Source organism: Etheostoma spectabile, chromosome 17 (assembly GCF_008692095.1).
Source record: "Etheostoma spectabile isolate EspeVRDwgs_2016 chromosome 17, UIUC_Espe_1.0, whole genome shotgun sequence".
Taxonomy (NCBI): Eukaryota; Metazoa; Chordata; class Actinopteri; order Perciformes; family Percidae; genus Etheostoma; species Etheostoma spectabile.
The window spans coordinates 12,309,459-12,330,919 of record NC_045749.1 but is presented as its reverse complement, the minus strand read 5'-3'; the positions used below and the strand labels follow the sequence as shown (position 1 = coordinate 12,330,919).

Here is a 21,461-nt window from a genome sequence, read left to right as displayed (position 1 = left end):
ACACACACACACACACACGCACACGCACGCGCACACCGGTGAGCAGGCTGATGGAGGTCTACCTGTGGGATCCAGCAGCAGGCTGGTGAGCCCTCCTCCTCTCTGCCACCGTCATTGGTTTCCCTGGAAGCCGAGTGAAACCAGTCAGACGTCCACTGCGCCTCCGGTTCTCTCGCAGCAGGATCCAGACGCTCACTGGAGGAATGCGTGACAAAACACGGCGTTCATTTGGATTTTTCAGAGAAAACAACTCTCCTTTAACAAGTGCAATTTTATTTCTAGCATGATAGTTCCCTTCTGGAGCCGATACAGGCGTTAAAAAATGTCCCACCAGCAGCGTATTGTCCAGCTCTCCACCGCTTCGCTCGCCGTAGTCTTCGGCCCGAACGAGGAGAGTTTGCGCGCTGGCGGAGGGAAACTCAATGCCAATACAACGAGTGGACAGGAGATTTTTGCGGACTTCAAGGCGCAAAACTTGCGCAGTTTTTGGAATAAGAGACTCGCTAAGGCCATAGCTGAAGTGTACTTTCAGGGATGGATGGAAAATTTGGTGCTTTTCATTCAAGGGAACGCAAACAACTTGGAGGTGCTGCGAGAAGCGTGGATGCGCAGGGCTCTAAGGTCACCAAAGGGATTTATCATAAAAGCTGTCGGTATGTAACATCAATCCTGTCATTGAACTATTACCACTAATAAAAATAATAAGCTTTTCTTTTTAAGTAATAATGGTAGTAATACAACTGTATATGCACCCGAAGTCCTGAAAGTTTCCAGAAACAATCCTGTTTGATGGCACAGGAAAAAAAACTGCTACCACATTCACAACCAACATTTGTTTACCACACTGAGAGAAATGCGTGAAAGCCGTATACTCTGAACTGACAGGTACATCTTTCATGCTTTTCTAGAGTTTCATTTGCTACTTAATTCAGTTCGAGCTGATGTAAAAAAAAAAAAAAAAGTACCCAAAAGTTGTTGTGTTTTAGTGTCAACACAACAGTATTTTATTTTGAGCGTGTCCTATCTCTAACTCTAGGTTTGGACAATTATAACTAGAATTTTTGTCACAAAGTAACTTGTTTCTTGGATGCAGAGTTATAAAACTCCCTCTCAAAACCTATACATTTTTCTTATATTTAGGCCTTGATCGTTGTCATAGCCTAGCCTACCTGATTTATCATGCAAAACCTCTTTAAACAATGGGCACCACATAAAAACAGAGACCACATTCTGTCGCCGCGGGCTATGAAATGTTGCTTCAAACCATTTTAAACACAACAGGTGTCTGTTGCCTGAGAGATGATAGTCCTTAAATCTCTATTTCCCCAAATATGGTGTGGTGTGTTTGAGTGGAGTGCACGCCCAATCAGCCTCGTATTGTTGTCGACAGAGTGATATGTTTACCAGCGCCTGTTAACAAAGCGTGTATACCTAGTAATCACTTGTAATTGCTCACCTTCTCTGGTTCTCCTCCTCAGATGTGTTTCACAGCAGCATATCTGCACAGAAACAATGAATGGAAATCTTTATGCAGCCTCCTATAGCATGAGCTCATGGGCTGTGAATGCCTCACAGCACTGGCTGCTGGAGAAAATGACAACCTTCTGTAGCTTTTACTCCTAATGACAGTATTTTTAAGAGATGCATCCGGTTATTCCCCCAAAAAATTCTTACTTTACAAAGGAAGATGTTGAACTCTATTGTAGCAAATACGCATGTGGGAACTGATTTCATGTTTCTGCTACAAACCACCACCTTCCACTCCAAAAAGTACACAATTATCACATGAAATTCAAAAAATGCAGGATGTAGTAGTGTCAGAGGTATGTTTTTTCAAGTGTTGAGAAGATGGTTGAGTTGCAGCAGGTTCCTTTTGGTTCACTGGAAACAGTGTCCCAGCAGCACACACTCTGAGTTCCCATTTGGTCCAGCTGTCTTGCCTCTCTTTCAGGGTATGTATTTCCCACAATGTGTCTCTCTTTGTTTCAGTGTTATTTTGTCTGGATATTGTGTCTAGTCTACCTGCTGACCTTGTGTCAGTCCATCAAATCAGCCAGATTAAGCAGTGCACAGAGAAGTAAAGGGAGGAATGTGATGTGATGTGAAGGGAAGGACGAGACCACACAAGGGGAGACCTGGGAGGGAGTGGAACAGTGGAGGAGGGGGAAGGTGGAGCCAGACATGCCATCCCGCTGTGAGACAGTTTCACAAACAAACACCATATGAGCCAAAGGTGACGCCAAGCTTATTGCTATGGGCAGCGTCAGCACTAAGGTGCACACAGACATGCATGAGCTCGATGCAGGGCAGGCATCAATACTTCAACAGACACCTCATGTTAGAGCTTTACACCTGAATTGTAAGGAAACAGGTCTGTGTGTGGACATGTCACCTCCTTCTCCTCCTTGACAAATCCTTTGCTTCACACTGCAGCAATTTGTATGGAAATCAGTGCTGGCAGGCTGTCAGAGTCTGTTTTACTGCCCTGTCTCTGAGAACTGGTCAGCAGTGAATCACTGTGCGACTGGCTGCCGACCGCTGCTGATTCTCGATTGCTCAGGATTAATGTCCCACCATTTCATGGCCAGGGAGGGACTGTGGAAGTCAGACTCCTAGATTGATATTAGGCATGGACTTAAAGGCCTTGACATTGTCCTGATATAAATATGTCAGGTAGAAAACCTAAATGTAAAGAGTTATGGGCTACAGTGAATTTCAAACCGCCTTATTTCCTTTCCCAGGTCAGAGGAAGGTTGAGATGTGACTTTACTGACGTGAGGAGGTTTTTTAAAGAGAAGTAAAGGAACATAGTTTAGAAGATTTTTAGCTTAGCTTATTAGTTTAATGTTAAGTAAAGAAACGTAGATGTAAAACAAAGCTTCCAGGCAAACAGAAACAATACACTTTGATTAATTTGTGCTACTTCCTTATTGGTCCTGTCTGGTTATCAGTGCTAATAGCCTGAGTGAAGACAGATTGTTCTGTGGGTTGACCGGCCACCTCGGGCCTCTTCTGAGGGGAGAATATGCAGAAGAAGGAGGTGTGTGGGAGGTGGGGAGGGTTGATGGAGGAAGGGGATCGCAGTGAGGTTAGGCTGAGGTAAACAGACAGGGTGAGGAGTTAGTATGAACAGGCTTCGTTGTTATCCTTGTGGGAATGGGCTCCACTGGTACTGGGGTTGACCGCTTTGCTTCAACTCATGAACTTGTTTCTCATTCTTTACACTAAATTATCTCTTTATCCATTTTCTTCCTTTAAACAGTTGTTTACTGAATAACACGGAAGTTCCAACACAAAGTCATTTCATTGAAGCTCAGTGTGTGTAGAGTTGACATCCTTCTTGCAGAAAGAATTGACATTCAGCATGTTTACAATTACACTGCAACCTGCAGAGACATGAGAGTGATATCAATCTTCTTATCCAACTTGAAAGAGAATAAAAGTAATTCTGAAAATGTTAAACTATTCCCTTAATCACATTTGAACTGGATTGTTATTGTGTATGTAAATGCACTAATCACTCATCATCAGTCTTTAAAAGAGAACTATCCGGAGTCTCCTGTTGAAACCAGAGGCTTCATAATGACTGTTAGTGGTTTCTGCATTATTTAGAGTCCTGCTATTGTCTCTGCAGCAGGATAAGCGCGGATTCCATGAGCTGAAACATTTATATATGGAGTCAGCCAGTGGTGTAATGAGGTGTCCTGTATCCTCCCTACATAAAGCTCTTTAAACTGCCCATGTCATCTTTGGTCGTAGACATGAATAAGTCCTCTGGACAGGCCTCTCACTTACACTTTATTTGGCCATTGTAGGACATAATGTATGTCTCCCTCTGTGTATATTTGGAGAACAAAGGTACAGCTATGCAACACTTTTTAAGCCAATTTTCCTTTTTAAATGGTATGTTTTACTTAACTCGCCATACCATGAGGTGGTGAAGCATTCCTGAAATGCTTCATTTACTCTTGAGATCATTTCCTGAGTTCGTCGGCTCAGAGAGCCTCATTTCTGCTCTCTACTTTTCACTTGAAAGTGTTGTATTTTCACACAAGGGGTGTCTCCTTTTATGAGGGTATTTTGTCAAAGTCTCAAACCGCTTCACTTATGGTCATAACTCTTCCAGATGTTGGCTTATTAACCGTGACACCCCCTTACCAGCTTTAAATGGCCCACCCTGTCCTAACTAAGCAGCATAGGTCAAAGGTTACAACCTTCTTGCTAACAAGCCACCTTGAGGTCAGCTAGCTTCAGAGGGTTGGTTAGAAGGCAAGCAGAGCAACAAACATCAATACAGTGTCCAGGTGTTCTTCACTAACTGGTCAGGTCAGCTCCTGTAAGTGGTGGTCGGACTTACCCCCACACCACGCGTCATGTTCCCAATATGTTCTTAACCGGGTGTTATTTAAAACTAATAATTACATAAAAGTGGATATTGTTACAATAATTGTTTCTCACTATTTAATTGTCAATGTTTAGGTTGTTCTGGTAAAGTTGGCATTAATACTACGACCAGTGGCAAAAGCTGGATGTTTTAAGAGAATGTCTTTATATTTCTTGCACTTGTAAAAGATAGTTGTGAACTATTCACATATGAGGAAACTTTGACCTTTGACCTTTATTCTCAGATGTGACCTTCCACAGTGTCTACACATGTGTGTGAGACTATGCATACCACTCAGCATATCATTTGTTAGCCACATCCTTTCCTATTGAGCAGGATGCTCAAACCTGGTGCGAATCAGGCATGTCAGCCTCTTTATCGACCCAAATTTTGGGCCCCCCCCATAGCGGTGGAGTGGAGCTGTGCCAACAACAACAGCTGAGGAGTTTCCTTTGTATCCCTCAGCTTATACACCCTGTCAGCAGCCGCTTGGGTTTCCCTCGTGGGATTTATCTTCATTCACTCTCCCTTTAGACAAATGGGTCAACACAGGACTGAGGCTATATTGCATTAAATATGGTATTACCATTACTCTTCAGTTTCCTGACGGGATGTTTACTTTGCTTCATTTAGCATTGATGAATGCAATAGTATGTTAACATTGGTTCTGTGATAGCAAAATGCTGTCTTATTGTATTTCAGGAGTGAAAGATACTTTCAAGGACCACGGCCGAGCTGTGTGCTGACTGGTTGCAGGGCATTAGAAAGCAATGGATCATATGGCAGATCCTGGATGGGAGCTGTGCTCTAAATACTGGGATAACAAACACAGGCATCTGCTGGACCTCAAGCTCGGTAAAATAAGAGGAAATGGGTTTCATCTGCAACCATTAACTACCATCATTTTTAATTTAGAGGTGTGGAACAGCTGGAAACCTTCTTGGATTGTATATATATATATATATATATATATATATATATATATATATATATATACATATATGTATATGCACAGTATATGTGTGTATTTTGGTGTCTGGGTGTCAATGGGGAAGACCCACGTGGGGGAAAATACCTGGATCTCTGAATAAGACAACCCTGGGGAAACTAGAGGCTCCTGCTTATTTCATCATCACTTTAACTGTGCAAATATGTAAAAAAAAAACTGCATACTGAAAAGGTGTTTAAAGTTGTCAGCTAACATTATAAATAATAAGTAAGACTGCAGAGGCTAAAAATGAACATGGAAAACACCTGTTGCTCCAGGACACATTTTTCACACTAATATCAGGCAGCAAGCCCCACACAACTGAATCAGAGCCAAAAAAGTCTAAACAACATCTGGGAGTCATTAACTGAGTTAATTTCTAGTAAAGGTCAGCAAACAGAACAGCATTGTGTTTGTTTTTAGATATTTGGAGATGTGCGGATGATTATTGATTGGCCTTTTATTCCCTCCTTTATTCAGTGAAAGAACGTGCTGCCCTTTAAATATGTACAGATGTGTTTAGTTATATTAGGTATTGAAATGCTGTTTTGCTTCCTAGTAGAATTTACTACCTTACAGAATGTATTCCGTTTGTGCAGAAACAATTAATTGGATATATGTTTTGGCTCTCCTCGCTGAGGAAATGTATTTACGTCGAAGCCAGTCAGAAGAGTTAGCAAAATATCAGGCCAAAGACTAGGCCTTTTCTTTTGTCTTGATAAAACACGTTTGAATTGAACCATGCAATTATCGTTGTATCAACCACAGAATTAAAAACAATTCCATAGTGATTTGATGTCAATGTTTAATGTTCATCTAGCCAGCCACGAGTGCTTTCAAGCTGTCACATTTAGCAGAAATCCTTATACAGTGAAGTTTTTAAATTTCTTCTTAACAGCAGTCCGTTTGGACTCCCATTGATGTGGCATAATGCAGGCTGTAAGATAACTAATTTGTTTCAAATCTTTCAATATGGTATTTATGGATTGTTTAATATTGTGCTCCAGTATCGTCTGTAGCAAATTAAGATTGGTACGTATTTTGGTGAGGCAGTCTGCAGTTATCAATCACCCAAAGTTATGAATTCAGTTTTGACAGAGGGAACAAAACATTTTGACAGAATATCAGGAGCAGTAGATGACAACTGATATGAAGATTGAGCTTTGTTTTTTTAAAGATGATTCTTTTGGGCATTTATTTCTAAGGACAGCTTAGACTTGAAAGGGGAGAGAGAGGGGAAATGACATGCAGCAAAGGGCCAAAGGTCAGAGTTGAACCCACGGCTGCTGCGTCAAGGAGCAAACCTCTACCCAGTGGTACCTGCTCCATCAGATGAGCTACCCAGGCACCCAAATATTGACTTTTTGAACTCAAATAGGTATGATAATATCAGGATCTGACTGGAAACATCTATTGATTTTTTTCCATGGCTCTGAATAAGCTCTTCAAAGTCTGAAAAGGCAACCCAGGTGATGTCATGCTGGGTGTTTTTATACAAGGCACTAAACGTCAGGATATCCCAACCTCTGTGGAAATAATTTCGACCATTCGTTTTTACAAATCCCACAACGCTAATCTTTGGAGTTTCCTAAACTGAACGTGTGCTACTAAGATTAAATCTTAGGTTCAGTAGATCCCGGCTGGAATCAAGCTGAGATGAAGCAGTTACTCAGGAGATTGTGACAAATCTGGCATGAGAGGAGGCAGATTACTTGGATATACTGATATACTGCTTCTATACATAAATGTTAAAAACATTGACTCAGCCATTAAAGAACAAAGGAAAGGTACTGTGGTCCACATTTAAATGGCTTGTACTTTCCAGAGGTCTGGCAGAAACGGCACTGCCCGACTGTGGGGTAATGTTCATGGTCATCAAAGCAGACGAGAGCCAGATATGTCGGGGTGTGACACATAAAGTCTGAAGAGGTATGACGTATCAGGTAAAAATAAAAATAAAGCTATGTGCTTTGAATACTGTCTTCTGGCACTACCATGTGTTGGCATCACGTTACACAGAGCACTTTGTGCTGTGCTTTAAACTACAGGGCACATTGTTACTATTCTTCTGTGAAACACCTGTTCAGGTGTATTTCCTATTGCACACAAACATAAAAACAGCAATATTGCACTCTGGTTCACTACCAGGTCATTTATTTGTTATGACATGAGCTGCTGTTTAAATAGTTCTTACTGTGAATCAGATGGTAAGAACATTATTTAATGGCATTACAGCTGCAGAGATTTTCAGCCAATACCTGTAGTGACCAACTATGTTAGACTAAATGTTTTAAGTTCTGTGAATGTCAATTTGAGAAGTTTAGTCACAGCCTGTTTATGCTTTCTTGCCAACATATGTTAAATGTCAAAGGGTTGCTTTGGCAAAGGGAGTTTCAAGGGTCTTGCTGGATTATAGATATCCATATTATACTTCTGCTGCTGGTTCTTCTTTTTCTTTAGCCTTGTATTGCATGTGGCAGGTCGCTGCCACAGTAAAGGTTGCTATGGTAATGTGTAACAACACAAAGCCTGCCCCTATTTCTTCTCAATGCTTAAAGTTTTTGCTCATAAATTCTCTTTAGTCATGGTGTTTGGACTACATCTTATCTGTTCCTCTACAGAATAATGAGTACTGTTTTGCTATAGACGTTCATATCCTGACATAAGGCCTAAATTTGATTAAATAATGTAGGTTCTCCAGCAAAAAAAAACAACTGCCAACAAAGACATTGTCTCAAACTCTGTGACTACAATGAGGGCACATTCCAGACTTTACTCATTTCTTCCCACGTCAACGCTTAATATTTAAACAAAGGTAATTTGAGATACTGTGGGTCAGATTAAATATTTACCTTATTCCTTAATGTTGTTTCAATGCTAGTTTTACTGTTGTGAACCAATCAATAAAGCTGTAAAATGATTAGTGGCTTACTTTTTTTCTAGTTTACTGGTTATTGATGGGTTTTAAAATGGGACATTGCCAGACATGTTTGCTAACATTTTAACTAAACACAGGAACGCCATCCATTATACAGTACCATAGGCATTTATTGCAAACATTTTGAGTGTAATGTTTATGGCCATACAGTGTTTCTCAAAGTGCTTTCTGAGTGGAAGGACAGGAAAGGGCAGTGTTGTTAGACTGGGCGAGGTTTGGTTGTCCGGACATTTGGGCTGTGATTGCTCTCTGAAGGGGTCTTTTCACTCAGTTTATTGGGCCATTTAACTGCAACGCCCACATCGGTGTGTTCTATGGGAGTGAGACACAAACTCGTAAAGCACTTGCTGAAATATGTGATGCACACACACAACCCCCCCCCCCCACACACACACACACACACACACACACACATAAGAAGGGAAAGGGCGGTGTCACGGAGGCCTGTTAGACCAAGAAGCCCGAAACAAAGGGATGTGGTCGTAGGACTGGGAGGCAGTCACAAAATAAATTACAGTTGGCATCTCTTCCCATTACGCTAAATCTGACTTTATGAATGTTTGACATTGTCTCACCAGAGACTGTAGATTTACTGAAGCGTGTTCTTCAGAAGGTCTCAGTCTATGGGAGACAGAGGGGTTTTGCAGTTTGGGCAGGCCTCAAGTTCATGTTGAATGCCATGCAGTGTGTCCTAAATGAGGGAGAGAGAAGATTAGCCTGTTTGCTTACTGGAGCCTGAAGATAAGACGAAACCAGGATGAGATAAAATGGTGTGTGTCTGTGAGTGTGTGTTTCCAGAGAGGCCATGGAGCGAGGGATTGTGGCAACAAGCCTGATGTTTCAGGTAGATTTTTTACCAGGGTTAGCATGAAGGTTGAGAGGTCAAGGACATCATTCAGTCACAAGTTGTGCAACCTTTTTTATTACTTCGGGTCTCCTGAATGTGGTTTAAATCCTGTCTGTCAAAATCTGTAGATGCAAAGAAGGTTGTTCCCATTCAGAGCAGCAGGTAGCAGCTCATGGAAGCATACAGCATGTCCTGTATTCTGTGGTGTGTTAGTATTTTCTTCCAAGAGACTGGAGGTAATGCAATCACGTATGAAATGGGACTCATGTGGCCAGCTAAAAACACAGCCATGTGAATACATGTGGCATTGATCAATGTCAGCAGCCAAACAGATCTCAGTGGGGATAAAAGAGAGAAGGTCTCTGTCAATCATTTCCTCAATCAAGCAGTCAACTTCAGACATTTTCCATTTTTATCCCCCAGGCAGAAACTTATTCTCACATGGAAAAAGTATGGGAGGAAATACATGTTTGTGACAAGTGTGAGGTTTGTCACTTTATTTGAATATAATGTGTATATGAAGTATGCATTATGCCAGTGGTTCTCACTGAGATACTCTGGATACAGTTTTGGAGAGCATGGGATAACGAATGGAATAAAATAGTATTTATAATCCAATTCATATAACAAATCAAATGAAACAGACCAGAAAGGAAAATATTTTCTATGCCTTAATTGTTTCCCTCTCTGCATCTTTATGTCTGCGACGGCAGATCCTACACTTCCCATAATACAACTCAATAGTGTCTTTCATTGGAGTCGTTTTTTGCACGAAAATAACTATTTCTGAGTACCTCAGAAATCCAAAGTGTTGCGTTGTTCCGAATGGCCAATTAGGCGTGAAGCAGAATTGAATGTCGGTTTGGGAAAGTTACAAAAATGTTCGTACACATGTTCGGACTCCTCTGACATCAGAAGATGTGGGGGGAGGGGGTTTCAGAAGATATTCGACCATCCGGCAAGCAGCTCTGATGAAGCACCGTGGCAGCTTTAGAGCCTTCCTGTCTGGTACACATCTTTCAAACTGCACCTCCAGTTTTTAGGTCCGGCTTTCTGTTTTTGAAGGTGAGATAACCCTGATGTCGTCATGGTGACATCATCAGGGTTATTTTTTATCAGACTTGACAGGCTGAGTAGTACTAACCATTACAGGTGAAAATAATTTGACATGGAAAATTGGTGAGATGCATCTTTAAGGAATTATATTAAACTGCTGCAGCTTGCCTTAACACAAGTCTCGTCTCCTGTTTGACTTCGGAGCTTACTTTCCTCTTCGTTGTGGCACAGGGTTTAGTTGCCATGGCACCCAGCAGGGTATTCATGCTGTGTATGACAATGAGTGTAATGTTGGTGACCTGGTCTTGGATTACAGAAACACAGAGGTCTGTTCCCCCCGGAGAGAAGGCAGTTACAACAGTGAACCTCCCCGACGGCCACGCCTGCTAATGTTAGACTCAATCTTCTGCCCAGCCCATTCTTATATTATTGCTATTCCACACAAATACACTGCTGTAGGTGTCTGTACACACCTACATGGTCAGTCTCATTTTTCTGTTGAATTGTTTAGGAAGTGCTGCTTGAACGTATTTCTGTTTTTAACTCCCGGAAGAGTATAAATCAAGTTTATCTGCAGGTGTCCGACAGGATATCCTGGTATGTACAGGACATAGTCAGAGAGGATAACACTCACTGCCTTTGAGCAAAGAGATCTGGGAAGTCATTTTGATGAGATAGGGATTTCCCATTTCTTTACTGATTCCTTGTGATGAATTATGGGCCTCCCCCTCCTCTGACCCTATCATATCCTTGCTGACCTTTTGACTGTTGTCGGTGGTTATAAGCGGTTGCTATGTGGACAGCTTACGAGGCATTCCTGTAGGAAGTTAACAACAATGGGTTGCAGCACTAATTCACTGCCCAGGGAGACTGCTATTGAGATATCCGTTCTGAGGTTTAGTCAGATTAACGTCTTCTGTCGAAGCCGGGTAAAGGCAGACAGCGTTTCTTTTACAATCCCACTGTGTGCCATAGGATCAGTTTTACAAAGAAAGACCCCCATCTGTGAGACTTATGAGCCTAAAGTGAGCTCACTGTGCCGTTAATTGTTTGTTTTTTTACTGACTTTGCTTGACATATTCCTTACTGAGGATAAAACATTTTCTACTTAAGTAAAACAGAATGAGTAGCAGCTTGATTAGTTAATTTCAGTGAGTAAAATGTTTCTCTCTGGTCAGTTTTGCAACCTATTTGTGCTATTTTTTTTTTTTAATTGGGCAGGTTGTTAAAATGTGGACTACTTTTTATACCGTTTGGCTGCCCCTCCTCTCCTCTAATTAGTTTCATTGTGATTGTCAATTGCATAGGCTGGCTTGAAAGGCAATAACTAATAACTGATGACCGCCGAAACCAAATGTCATTTTAGTTTTTACAACCAGCACCTCTGTTTCCTGTTCAAATAAGTATTCAGTCTTTTATTATGCAAATTTTAGGCTCTGATTGGGCAACTTTTTCATTAGTCAAATCCGGCAACAGTGTCTGTGGCGCTCGATTGGTCGTAATAATCCATGTGTGGATCACCAAAAAAGTGGTGAATGTGTTTGGGATGTGTGTGTGTTATGTCAAGCTTTACCGTGGCAGGAATTTGAATAGTTGTTTATTTCCCCAGCCCTGGACATAAGTGGTTCAAGTGTGCGGGTGGTAAATGTTTAGTTTACATCAAGTGTGAGCTTGGTAGTGTTTTCCTTCAATACCCAGGGGTTGATGGGAGAATCACTCCCAGTTACACACGCCACACGTTCAAGCATGATTTAAACATTTATACACAAATTGTTCCGCCCAACTGAAAAGTTGAAATCACATGGGGAAAAATGTCTTAATAAAAAAAACAAGTTCCAACTTTAATGTGCCACTTTTACACTCAAGCTTGCACTCAAATTGTATTGGTTAGATAAAATACAGCGGGTAGATCATTGAGCACTTTTTGTGCTCCGCTTTATCTCTCCCTTCTTTCAACCATTATGCTCTTTACTTCAGTGAGGTGTAGCTGAATAACTAAAAACCAATTTTCCAGTCCTGTGGGTAAGGTTATGTTCATGCCCTTGTGTCTGCTCTTAATATGATGGGAGTTTGTGTAACCCAGATGCTAATCATTAATCAGCAGAGGGATCTGGTGTGTTTTAGTGCTTTCACTAAGCCTACTTCTTATTAGTAAACATCTCTATTTGTGTTCTTTATAGAAGAATATTTTAGTGGAGAATTGGTCAGAAATTCAGACTTTTGTGTCAGTATTTTAAATCAAAATGAGCTTTGTAAAAGAAAAAAAACTGTTTCATAAAGGCTGCAGGAGCTAAGCAAACATTTCTCTGTTTTCCTTTTTATATTATCGTTTAGGGGTTCGTAATGCATTCTTGGGGATCGCACTGTATGCACAGCAACAACACCCCCATTCAAATTTTGATCCTAACCATAACCTCAACCACATCTAATCATAACCTAAACACAAACATTTGAACTAAAACAAACCACCTAAAGGCTTATATCTGACAATAAACATTTCTAATATTATGACTTATGACACACAACCTTTCAGTTTTTGTGGGCTAGTAATGGCGTCTCTGCCCATAACCCGGGGGTTAGGGTCGGGGGGGGGGGGGGGGGGGGGGGGGGGGGGGGGGGGGGTCCAAAGTTTTGTAATCTGCCGTTTTCTGACATTGTTATTGGAACTTTTGCTTCTTTCCTTTCGGGAATTCTGGTTGAACTGGAGAAGTCAGTTGTCACTTGTAGGAAAAAAGTACTCGGTTTAATGAAGAAAATACGGTAACACTTTACTCAGTTATCTACATATGAATGACATGACATTGTCATGACACATGAACCCTAACCATGACCATAACCATAACCATATTTTGTCATGACAAAACCGAATGACTAGTAGTACTGAAAGACTACTAGAAGAAGCGGTATGCCATAAACTTTTATGACTTGTTTATAATGTTTATGACACGTTCATGACAGTGTCATGGCACTCTTCTGTAGATACCTTCGAGTAAAGTGTAACCGAAAATACTACATATCCCTAGACTAGTACTCTTTGTTGCTGTCTCTGAACAAAATAAATACCACAATTATATAATTAGAGACTTTCATGTTATTTAATCATAACCAATTATTTGGATACAACTGTGCCAAAGTCACTGTTAAGTTTTGATGTCCTATCCCGTTAACTGGGTGTGCAAGAGTCTTTAAAGTACTCCTATCTTCTCTTGCTCTCTTCAGTATAGGCTTTCGCACAAAAACAAACAAAAACATTTGCCTGAAGGAACTTAACCACTCCATGTTGCTTCAATTACATCTCTCCATATGCGAAACTCTGCTGATTGTTTTTGATACTGAAATAAATAGTTTTCTAAAATGTCTGGTTGCCTTTAAAAGCAGCTTAGTTTTATGATTTGAAAGTTTTATGGCTTCTGCTAGACTCTCACATGTCAGAAGAACAGTCTGCTGAGTTGTGCAGATTGGAAGTATTTTGATGTGTTCATATTCATATACAGAATGAGTTTCATACTATTTTTTTTAACTATAAGACAAATGTTTCCAAGGCTGTCTGCTTTTTTTCTAGTCTGTCTTACTTTTGGTAACATGTTTGTCTAAGAGCACCTCCTAGCTGTGTAGGGCCGTATGAGATGGGGGGCAGGATATCTGATCTGCCCAGCAGGCAGACCTGTGGTCATTTCTGTGGGAGTAATGGAATTTCGTGGTCGGTCCTAGTACTGGTGGAATTTCAAAAGCAGTCAGGCATGGTTCATATAACTCACATAAATACACCACATTGGTCATGATTTAGAAGGTGGTTAGGAGAGGAATGTCAACTTCACTTCACTGGCAGCACAAGTCAGAGAGAGACCTCTCTAACCCAGGTGTGTTTGTGTATACTGCAACAGGCCCACCTGTTTCACTCAGTAATTTGCTGGTGTGTGTGTGTGTTTGTGTGTGTGTGTGTGTGTGTGTGTATGTTTTTCAGGTGACTTGTCCCCGGTGCAGATGTCCCCTGTCCCCCAGTCCCAGTTCATTCCCTTGGCTGAGGTGTTGTGCTCAGTCATTTCAGATATGAACTCCTCTCAAATCACCGTCAACCAGGATGCACTGATCAATTACATGAGCAAAGCCCACCCAGGTAATCCATGAAATATTACCTCAGCAAAAGTGTAGATGTGCACTTTTAAACCAGACACAATATCTCCCCTTTATTGTCTTTTGTCCATAACACTCTTTTCTCGTTCTGTCTTAGGGATAACCATCCCCACTCAGGACATCCTCTACAATGCTCTAGGCGCTCTGATCAAGGAGCGCAAAATTTACCATACAGGCGAGGGCTACTTTATCGTCACACCCCAGACTTATTTCATCACAAACACCATGGTCCGAGAGAAGAACTGGTGGACTTCTGGTTCAGCAGACGAACCTCCCTCACCTCCTCCCATCACTTACCTGTTGAGCAACGACACATGTGTTGATAGCCCTCAAACGCTGCCTGTGGCACACTGCAAGTCTTGCAGCTGCTTCAGTCCTCTCCAAACATCCGCTAATATCGCCTCCACTACTCTAACAGCCCCCGTCCCTCCCTCCACTGTCCCAGACCAGCAGTCTGTTTCTTTTTCCATAAGTGAATGTACAGGCAAGAGCTTAAAGTGGCCCAGACCGTTAGATCACAAACCCACAGTGCAACATCAATCCACCTCTACAGCAGCAGATTGTCAGGCAAGTGAGATCAGCAAAACTACAGCCACTACTAACGCCACTGGCCGCAAAGAAAAAGACAACAAACCAGGGAGGAAGTTTGGTCTCAGTTTGTTTCGGAGGAATGGAGGTAAAAAAGAGAAGCCAAAGAAGGAGTATGCATCATTTTCAGCCCAGTTCCCTCCGGAGGAGTGGCCAGTAAGAGACGAGGAAGACCTGAACAACTTACCCCGTGACCTGGAGCATGCCATCATCAAACGCATAAACCCCAAACTGACTGTGGACAACTTAACACGCCACACGGTCTTAATGAAGAAGCTAGAAGAGAGAAGGGAGAGGGTGGTGGACAGATTGTTGGACGGGGATCTGGATAAAGACGATAAGGGAGTAAACAAGGGAATGTCTACTGAGATCCTAGCGTTCTCAAAACCCAGGCATCATCACTCCTCTAAGGCAGGGAAAAGATCTGCTCAAAAGGCCTCGCGCAGCAAGAGGAGGGCCCATTCCTCAAGAGAAAAGCAGAAGGAAAGGCAGAAGGAGAGGATTAAGAGTAAAGATCCCATATGTGCGGATGAATATCCAGAGGGGGAGGATTTGATCCCTGCTCGTCTCAGAGTGGAAATCCCTGTTGATGAACCAGATCAAATGGAAGAAGGTGGAGCTGTTGAGGGGAAATCTCTTTATAAGAAACGCATTGAAAACCCTTTCCAGACACATCCAATCAAAGAAGTTGAGCCCATTATTCCTGCCACCATCAACAAAGAACATAGAAGACGAGAGGTGAAAGAGGGCAAGGCTTTGGGGACAGGGAGTAAGGATCGAACAAGTCACCGCTCCAAATCATGGGACCCCCATCGGGCCAAAGTGATCGTAGCAGATGGAGAGCATGCAGGGAAATCCCCTACATCTGAGGACAGGTACGACTGTGTCCTTGAGAGGGACCTTACTGCCGATCATCTGTTCCAACCTGACACAAAGATCAACAGAGAGCTGCCACTGGACTACAACTCAGCCTACCCACAGAGCAGTACGCTTCGGATAGACGACAAGGTCCGACATCAGAGGGAGGGAAACACCAAGGACAACTGGGAGAGAGAAGGCAAAAATGCTAATTTTCAGGAGGCAGATTACAATGGTGTACCAGACCACAGCCAAACTATAGACGACAAGCAATACTCTAATACTAATGCCATTCTCCCTACCCATCCCTGTGAGCTTGTTGTAAACCATACTCAAGACCTAACTCTGCCCTGGCCCAAGCCTTCTATACAGCGTAATCACTCCCTCAGACTGTCCAACCCTCAAAGGGATGATATTCAGGGGCTAGAGCTCTCTTTACACCAGCAAACCTGTGAAACCCCAGCCACCCAGGAAGTACGGGACATAAGACCTGTCACTATTAGTACTAGAGTGCAAAAGACCATAAGCCAGGGGGAAAGGCCAGAACTGATAGTGGATAGCCCTCCTTCAGTTACAGACACTGATGGCTTTATAGAAGATGACTATAGGCTCTATGAGAGAACAGAGGAGCAGGAGGATGAGGATGCCTGCAGCTCCTTGTGTCTGATTGAGGAGGGGATTATTGATGCTGAAAATGTGCACCAAACAGATATTGCGGACTACCATAACCAGTTGGTTTACCATAACCATGAACCTGATTTGCAATATCAGGGACCCCAACGTCACCATTATAATTCCAACTTTCAACAACCAAAAGTTGCCTTGATACAAGATTCAAGGGACAGCACTTTCAAAAATCATATTCCCCCAGCAACCAAGAGGGACGCTTTCCTCAGCTCCACCAGATCTGGAGAGACCAGCTGGAGACGCCACCATCAGAGGACTCGATTACCAGGGGCCCAAAGTGAATCCAGCCCCAGACAAGACACATTGATCCAGGGGGACAGACGACATGAGGTCAACAATGATTTGGATTGTATTGAACCATCTGAAGTTGCAGACAGTAGCATCTTTGACTACTGCCAGACCAGTGAAATAGAATCAGACACAGAGACTGTCCGTAAGTCAGCTGATGAAGGCGACGGTGAATCTGCTCACTGGGCAGCGGAGGTGGAGGAAGTGCAGGAGAATGAGTTCAATGAGAGGGGTGTACCTCAGACCCATAGAGCTGTTCTGAGCATGCCCAGTGGAGTCCGAGGCGCAGAGATTGGGGAAGCGGTAGAAACGGGAGAGAACCAGAGCATCACAGGAGACAGTGGTATAGATTCTCCTCGGTGAGTGCTTGTCTTTATAGTTCTTCATATTGGCTGTAATAAGAAACTGTGATATCACGTTTTCATTTAATTTTAGCTTACCTTGAGACCAGTTTTTTTTTTTTTTAAAGCCATTGGACCTGCTGAAAATTAGACAGCTAACACAGACTGAAAAGGTTTTATAAAGAGCAAAAAAGCATTTCCCTAAAACCTGCTCCTTATCCCTTAGCCCAGATGGACATTCTCTTCAGGCCAGTGTTCTTACTAGTTTTTACACTTTAAGCTCAGGTCTTAACTCTCCGACTGTGAGCCCACACCATACTCTATCCCACTACATTCTGGAGAAGCTTTAGAGACAGGCAAAATAAACACTCTGAATGTTAGTTAACCTCTGGGTTACATGTCAGTGTTGGCCTTACTCCCAGTTTCAGTTTTTTCCTTTAAAGTAAGCTGAACAAACACCTTGTGACCAATTATGCATCCAGTATTTGGACAGGTGGGAGTCATTTTGATAATTATGTGTAATTGCTGTGCAGCACTTAAATTATCATGTTATAATCAAATAGGAAGAAAAGACTTCTTTTCTGAAAACTGAACTCGCTGTGCACCTGGGTATGTGGGTGGACAGATGGGGTGCGCCAACACGTCACCTTGTTCAAATGGCATATTCATAGAAGATATGAAGCTCATGCCCCCCTTCTTCTCCCTACAGGACCCGTGTCAGTCTGGCCTCCAGCAACACTGTCATTCTGGAGGGACTTAAGAGAAGAGGCTTTTTACAAAATTTGGAGAAACTACATTCAAAGAGCAGCGTCATTCGACCGCAGAGCTCACTGCTACAACTAACTCCTGTTATGAACGTATAGCAGGCCTGAGTCCCCTGTCGAAGCTTTGTGTGGGAGCTGATGGATCTCTTCACATGGCTCAGTATAAAAAGGCCAAAACAAGAGCTAGACTCTCCCGTTCTATGCAACTGCTAGGTCAGAAACGTAACTAAAAAGTAAGGTAGTTTGTTGCCTACCTCCACATATTGATACCTATTAAAACATGGGTCTGTGTAAAGATGTAAAATATGTATATACATATAGTTCTTTCTGTAAATACTTTTCTAGAAATTTGCCAGCTGGCAATGTGCTATGATCTTTTCATTCACTGTGTGTGTGCTGTTAAATGCATGGCAATAGCTTGGTGACAGCATTTTTTTGTGATAAATCTGATAAATGTAGTTTTCCCCTCTACATGCCTCATTAGTTAAAATGACATAGCAGCAATAACATCTCATAGTATTTCTTTTTTTTATTCTCTTGTCATGTAGCAATTACAATAAATAAAATGTACGTCAACCAAGGTGTCTTTGTTGTTGGATTATTTGCACCCTATAAAACAACATTTACCATTCAGCAGGAGATGAGTAGGTCGACCTCCGATGACAGCGCTGTTACTTAGGCAAAATAATTCAGATTTATATGGTGGCCTGAGAGCTCAATGCACTGTAAAATAAGAAAACACATGCAAACAAAAACAACGCAAGCAAATGAAGAAACATCTTCACCAATTTGACAAAAACATTAGTAGAATTGATAAAAAGTGCTGCAAAACCTCGTAACACAAAGGAAACTGATGCACCAGTCCATATTTTTTTTGTGTTAATTGCAAACTGTAAACATGTAAATATCTGTCAATCATACACTAAACTGTCACATCCACCTACCTTATATAAAATAAGCAACCTGTTATAGTTATCATTCTACATTTTATTTCAGCACAATTTTCATTGCACTATTGTCTTAATGTGTATATACACGTTTTATATATAATTACTTATCTTATCTGTACATAAAAGCCAAATGTTCATGTATTTCTTTGTTCAGCTGTTCTATGTACATTAAGAGCAACAAACCAAATTCTTTGTCAAATTCCTTGTGTACACACATACTTGGGCATAAACGCAGATTCTGATATCTGCTATTAACCTAGCGTTTCGTTTTTGCTTATTAATGACTGAATGCTGCACCTATTGTCAATTTGATTAAAATGTTTCGTGATTTGCATATTTTCTTAATTTGCAGTGAAATGAGCTCTCAAGGCCACCATAGATTAATTATCAATATAAACTTCAGAAAGCAATATTATTGTTGTCCCAATGATTCTTTTATCCAAAGCATATACTGTATGCTTTAAGTAGACTTTTCATTTCACTTAATAGAAGTGCCAAAAACATATTTGTAAAGCTTACCCAGTTTAAGAATTGTATGTGCAAAGGACATCAATTTAATATGCTTTATCTGTTGGAGGGAGATCCCTAGACATTTGCATCAGCTTAAAAAACACATTTAAGAGCTATCTTTAGTCTAAATATCCGTGATGTAAACCAGACATTGTTTGGCACTCAGAAGGCTGATAAGCTCTAATTTCTGAAGGTTACAGTGAGTGGATCTCAATCTTGTGTCTACCTCAAAAGGCATATGAAGTCTGACCTCCAGCTGTTAAAGACATAAACCAGTAGTCTATGTGAGTGTGGGGAAAGCAGGTAGTTTCCTGATGTTGAAGTTTTTACACAATTCACATGTCCTTCCCTAGAGCTTTCAAGACATGGATCAAGTTACACTTTTAACTTGGCTGCTCTGACTGGTTCAGTATTAGTGAGATTCCAGTTTAAGACTTTAGGAAGAATAAGAGTCCTATAAAAAATTATAAACTCTAGAGCTAAAGTACCTGCCCCACATGAAGAAAACCAGTTATGTTCAAAACATTTGAGATGGTTGAGTGACACCGTGTGGATACAGTTAGGAAGTGCATGCTCGAGAGTAATGCATTTCATTGCTTAGTCAGTAAAAAAATGTCTTAATAGTGTAAATTAAACTAGCATAAGTTAAAATTTCACCTAGTGTGACCATTATGCACCAGTAAGACATTTAGCTGCGAGATTAAATGCTTCAATTTCAAAAAATGTTCTTCAATGATTGAACGCCACAAGAGAGTCAACAACCTTTATTTATCCATATATGTGCCACTCAGAAATTGGGTTGAGGTGTTACAGGATTTGCCCTTAAGAGAAGCCTATATGGATCATTTACAATTTTTCTCTCTACATTGACAAAAATGAAGGGGGAAAAATAAAGACAATATGGTTGTAACAGTGTAAACACATTGTAATACACATAAAAGCAAAAGTATCAGTGACAAATTAAAACGTAGGGTAAGTTAATATGAATAAGAACAAAAGACTCCTGAAAACCCTAACTTTTTTTTGTCAAATAACAGGTCAGCATACATTTCTACATAGCATGCAATAAGGCACCTATCTAACACAAGGAAGAAACCTATGCTACAGTTTGAAGCACAATTATCCCAAAAAAGGAAAAGAAAAATATTGCTCACTGTAATGTTCACTCCCATAAAAACTGTATCTCTCTCATTCCCTTTCATATAACCAAGCCATATCTAAAAAAATACATCAGTTTGTAAAAGATATTTTACACACAACAGTAAATAGAGCGCAATCCATTGGAATTCGGAAAAAATCTTTAAGTCTTGTAAAAGTGAGATTCTCGTGTAGTCTTTGTATACACTTTTTTTTTAAAGATTAAATTTGATAGTTACCAATATTCTATACACAGGCAACCCAATTAGTCTCCAAAGCAATAAACAAAGCGTGATGTTGATTTTGTGTACATTTGGTGCATGGGGTACAGTGGAATCTGCACAGTAAATAATTAGGACACAGGTCATGTTGTAATATGCTACCCAGTAGGTTTTTATTTTCTATTATGCATTTTTTAATGGTTAAATTGCATGTTATAATAGAATCAGGGTGTCAGCTAGTATTGCTCTCTGTACAGTTGATGCAGCTGTGCTAACCCATCATAGACTTACAAGAAAACAACCTTATAAATATACAAGATGGCTCGTCTGATGGAGCCCAAATTCAACAAGCTGCATGAAAACACCTGCAACATGTTTATCTCCAACACTTAAAACAAATTAAAGTCATAAAAAGGAAAAAGGTGGAGACAAAGTGGACCTTACTATCAAAAATGTAATATTTTGGAACAGCACACTAGTCACCTATACATATATATAAAAGAAAATCAATAAGTATTTACATTACATTTTTGATGTTTGCTTCATGTGTTATGTGGGTGAAAAAGAAATAACTATTTAAATTGAAACGAGAGAACAGTTCTTGTTCACCAAATGTGTTGGCAGCCTTGGATAAAGTTGCAGCTGAAAAGCGCATGTGGCCACCTGAAGGTACATAAACTCAATTCTATCAAAAAGATAACCATAGGGCAAAGCATATTTTCCCCAGGTAACGTTTTTAGATTACCAAATCACAATTTTTTTTTTTTTTT

The 21,461-nt window shown here is 41.0% G+C and overlaps 1 protein-coding gene across 1 annotated transcript; it reads left to right on the top strand.

Annotated features, from left to right (window-relative positions):
- The first annotated feature begins 77 nt into the window (after positions 1 to 77).
- On the top strand, positions 78 to 18,138 carry stox1 (storkhead box 1). Its single transcript, XM_032540714.1, has 4 exons — positions 78 to 653; positions 14,178 to 14,330; positions 14,445 to 17,127; positions 17,819 to 18,138. The coding sequence occupies exons 1-4, from the start codon at positions 323 to 325 to the stop codon at positions 17,970 to 17,972; spliced, it is 3,321 nt and encodes a 1,106-aa protein (XP_032396605.1). The 5' UTR covers positions 78 to 322; the 3' UTR covers positions 17,973 to 18,138.
- Positions 18,139 to 21,461: the final 3,323 nt, after the last annotated feature.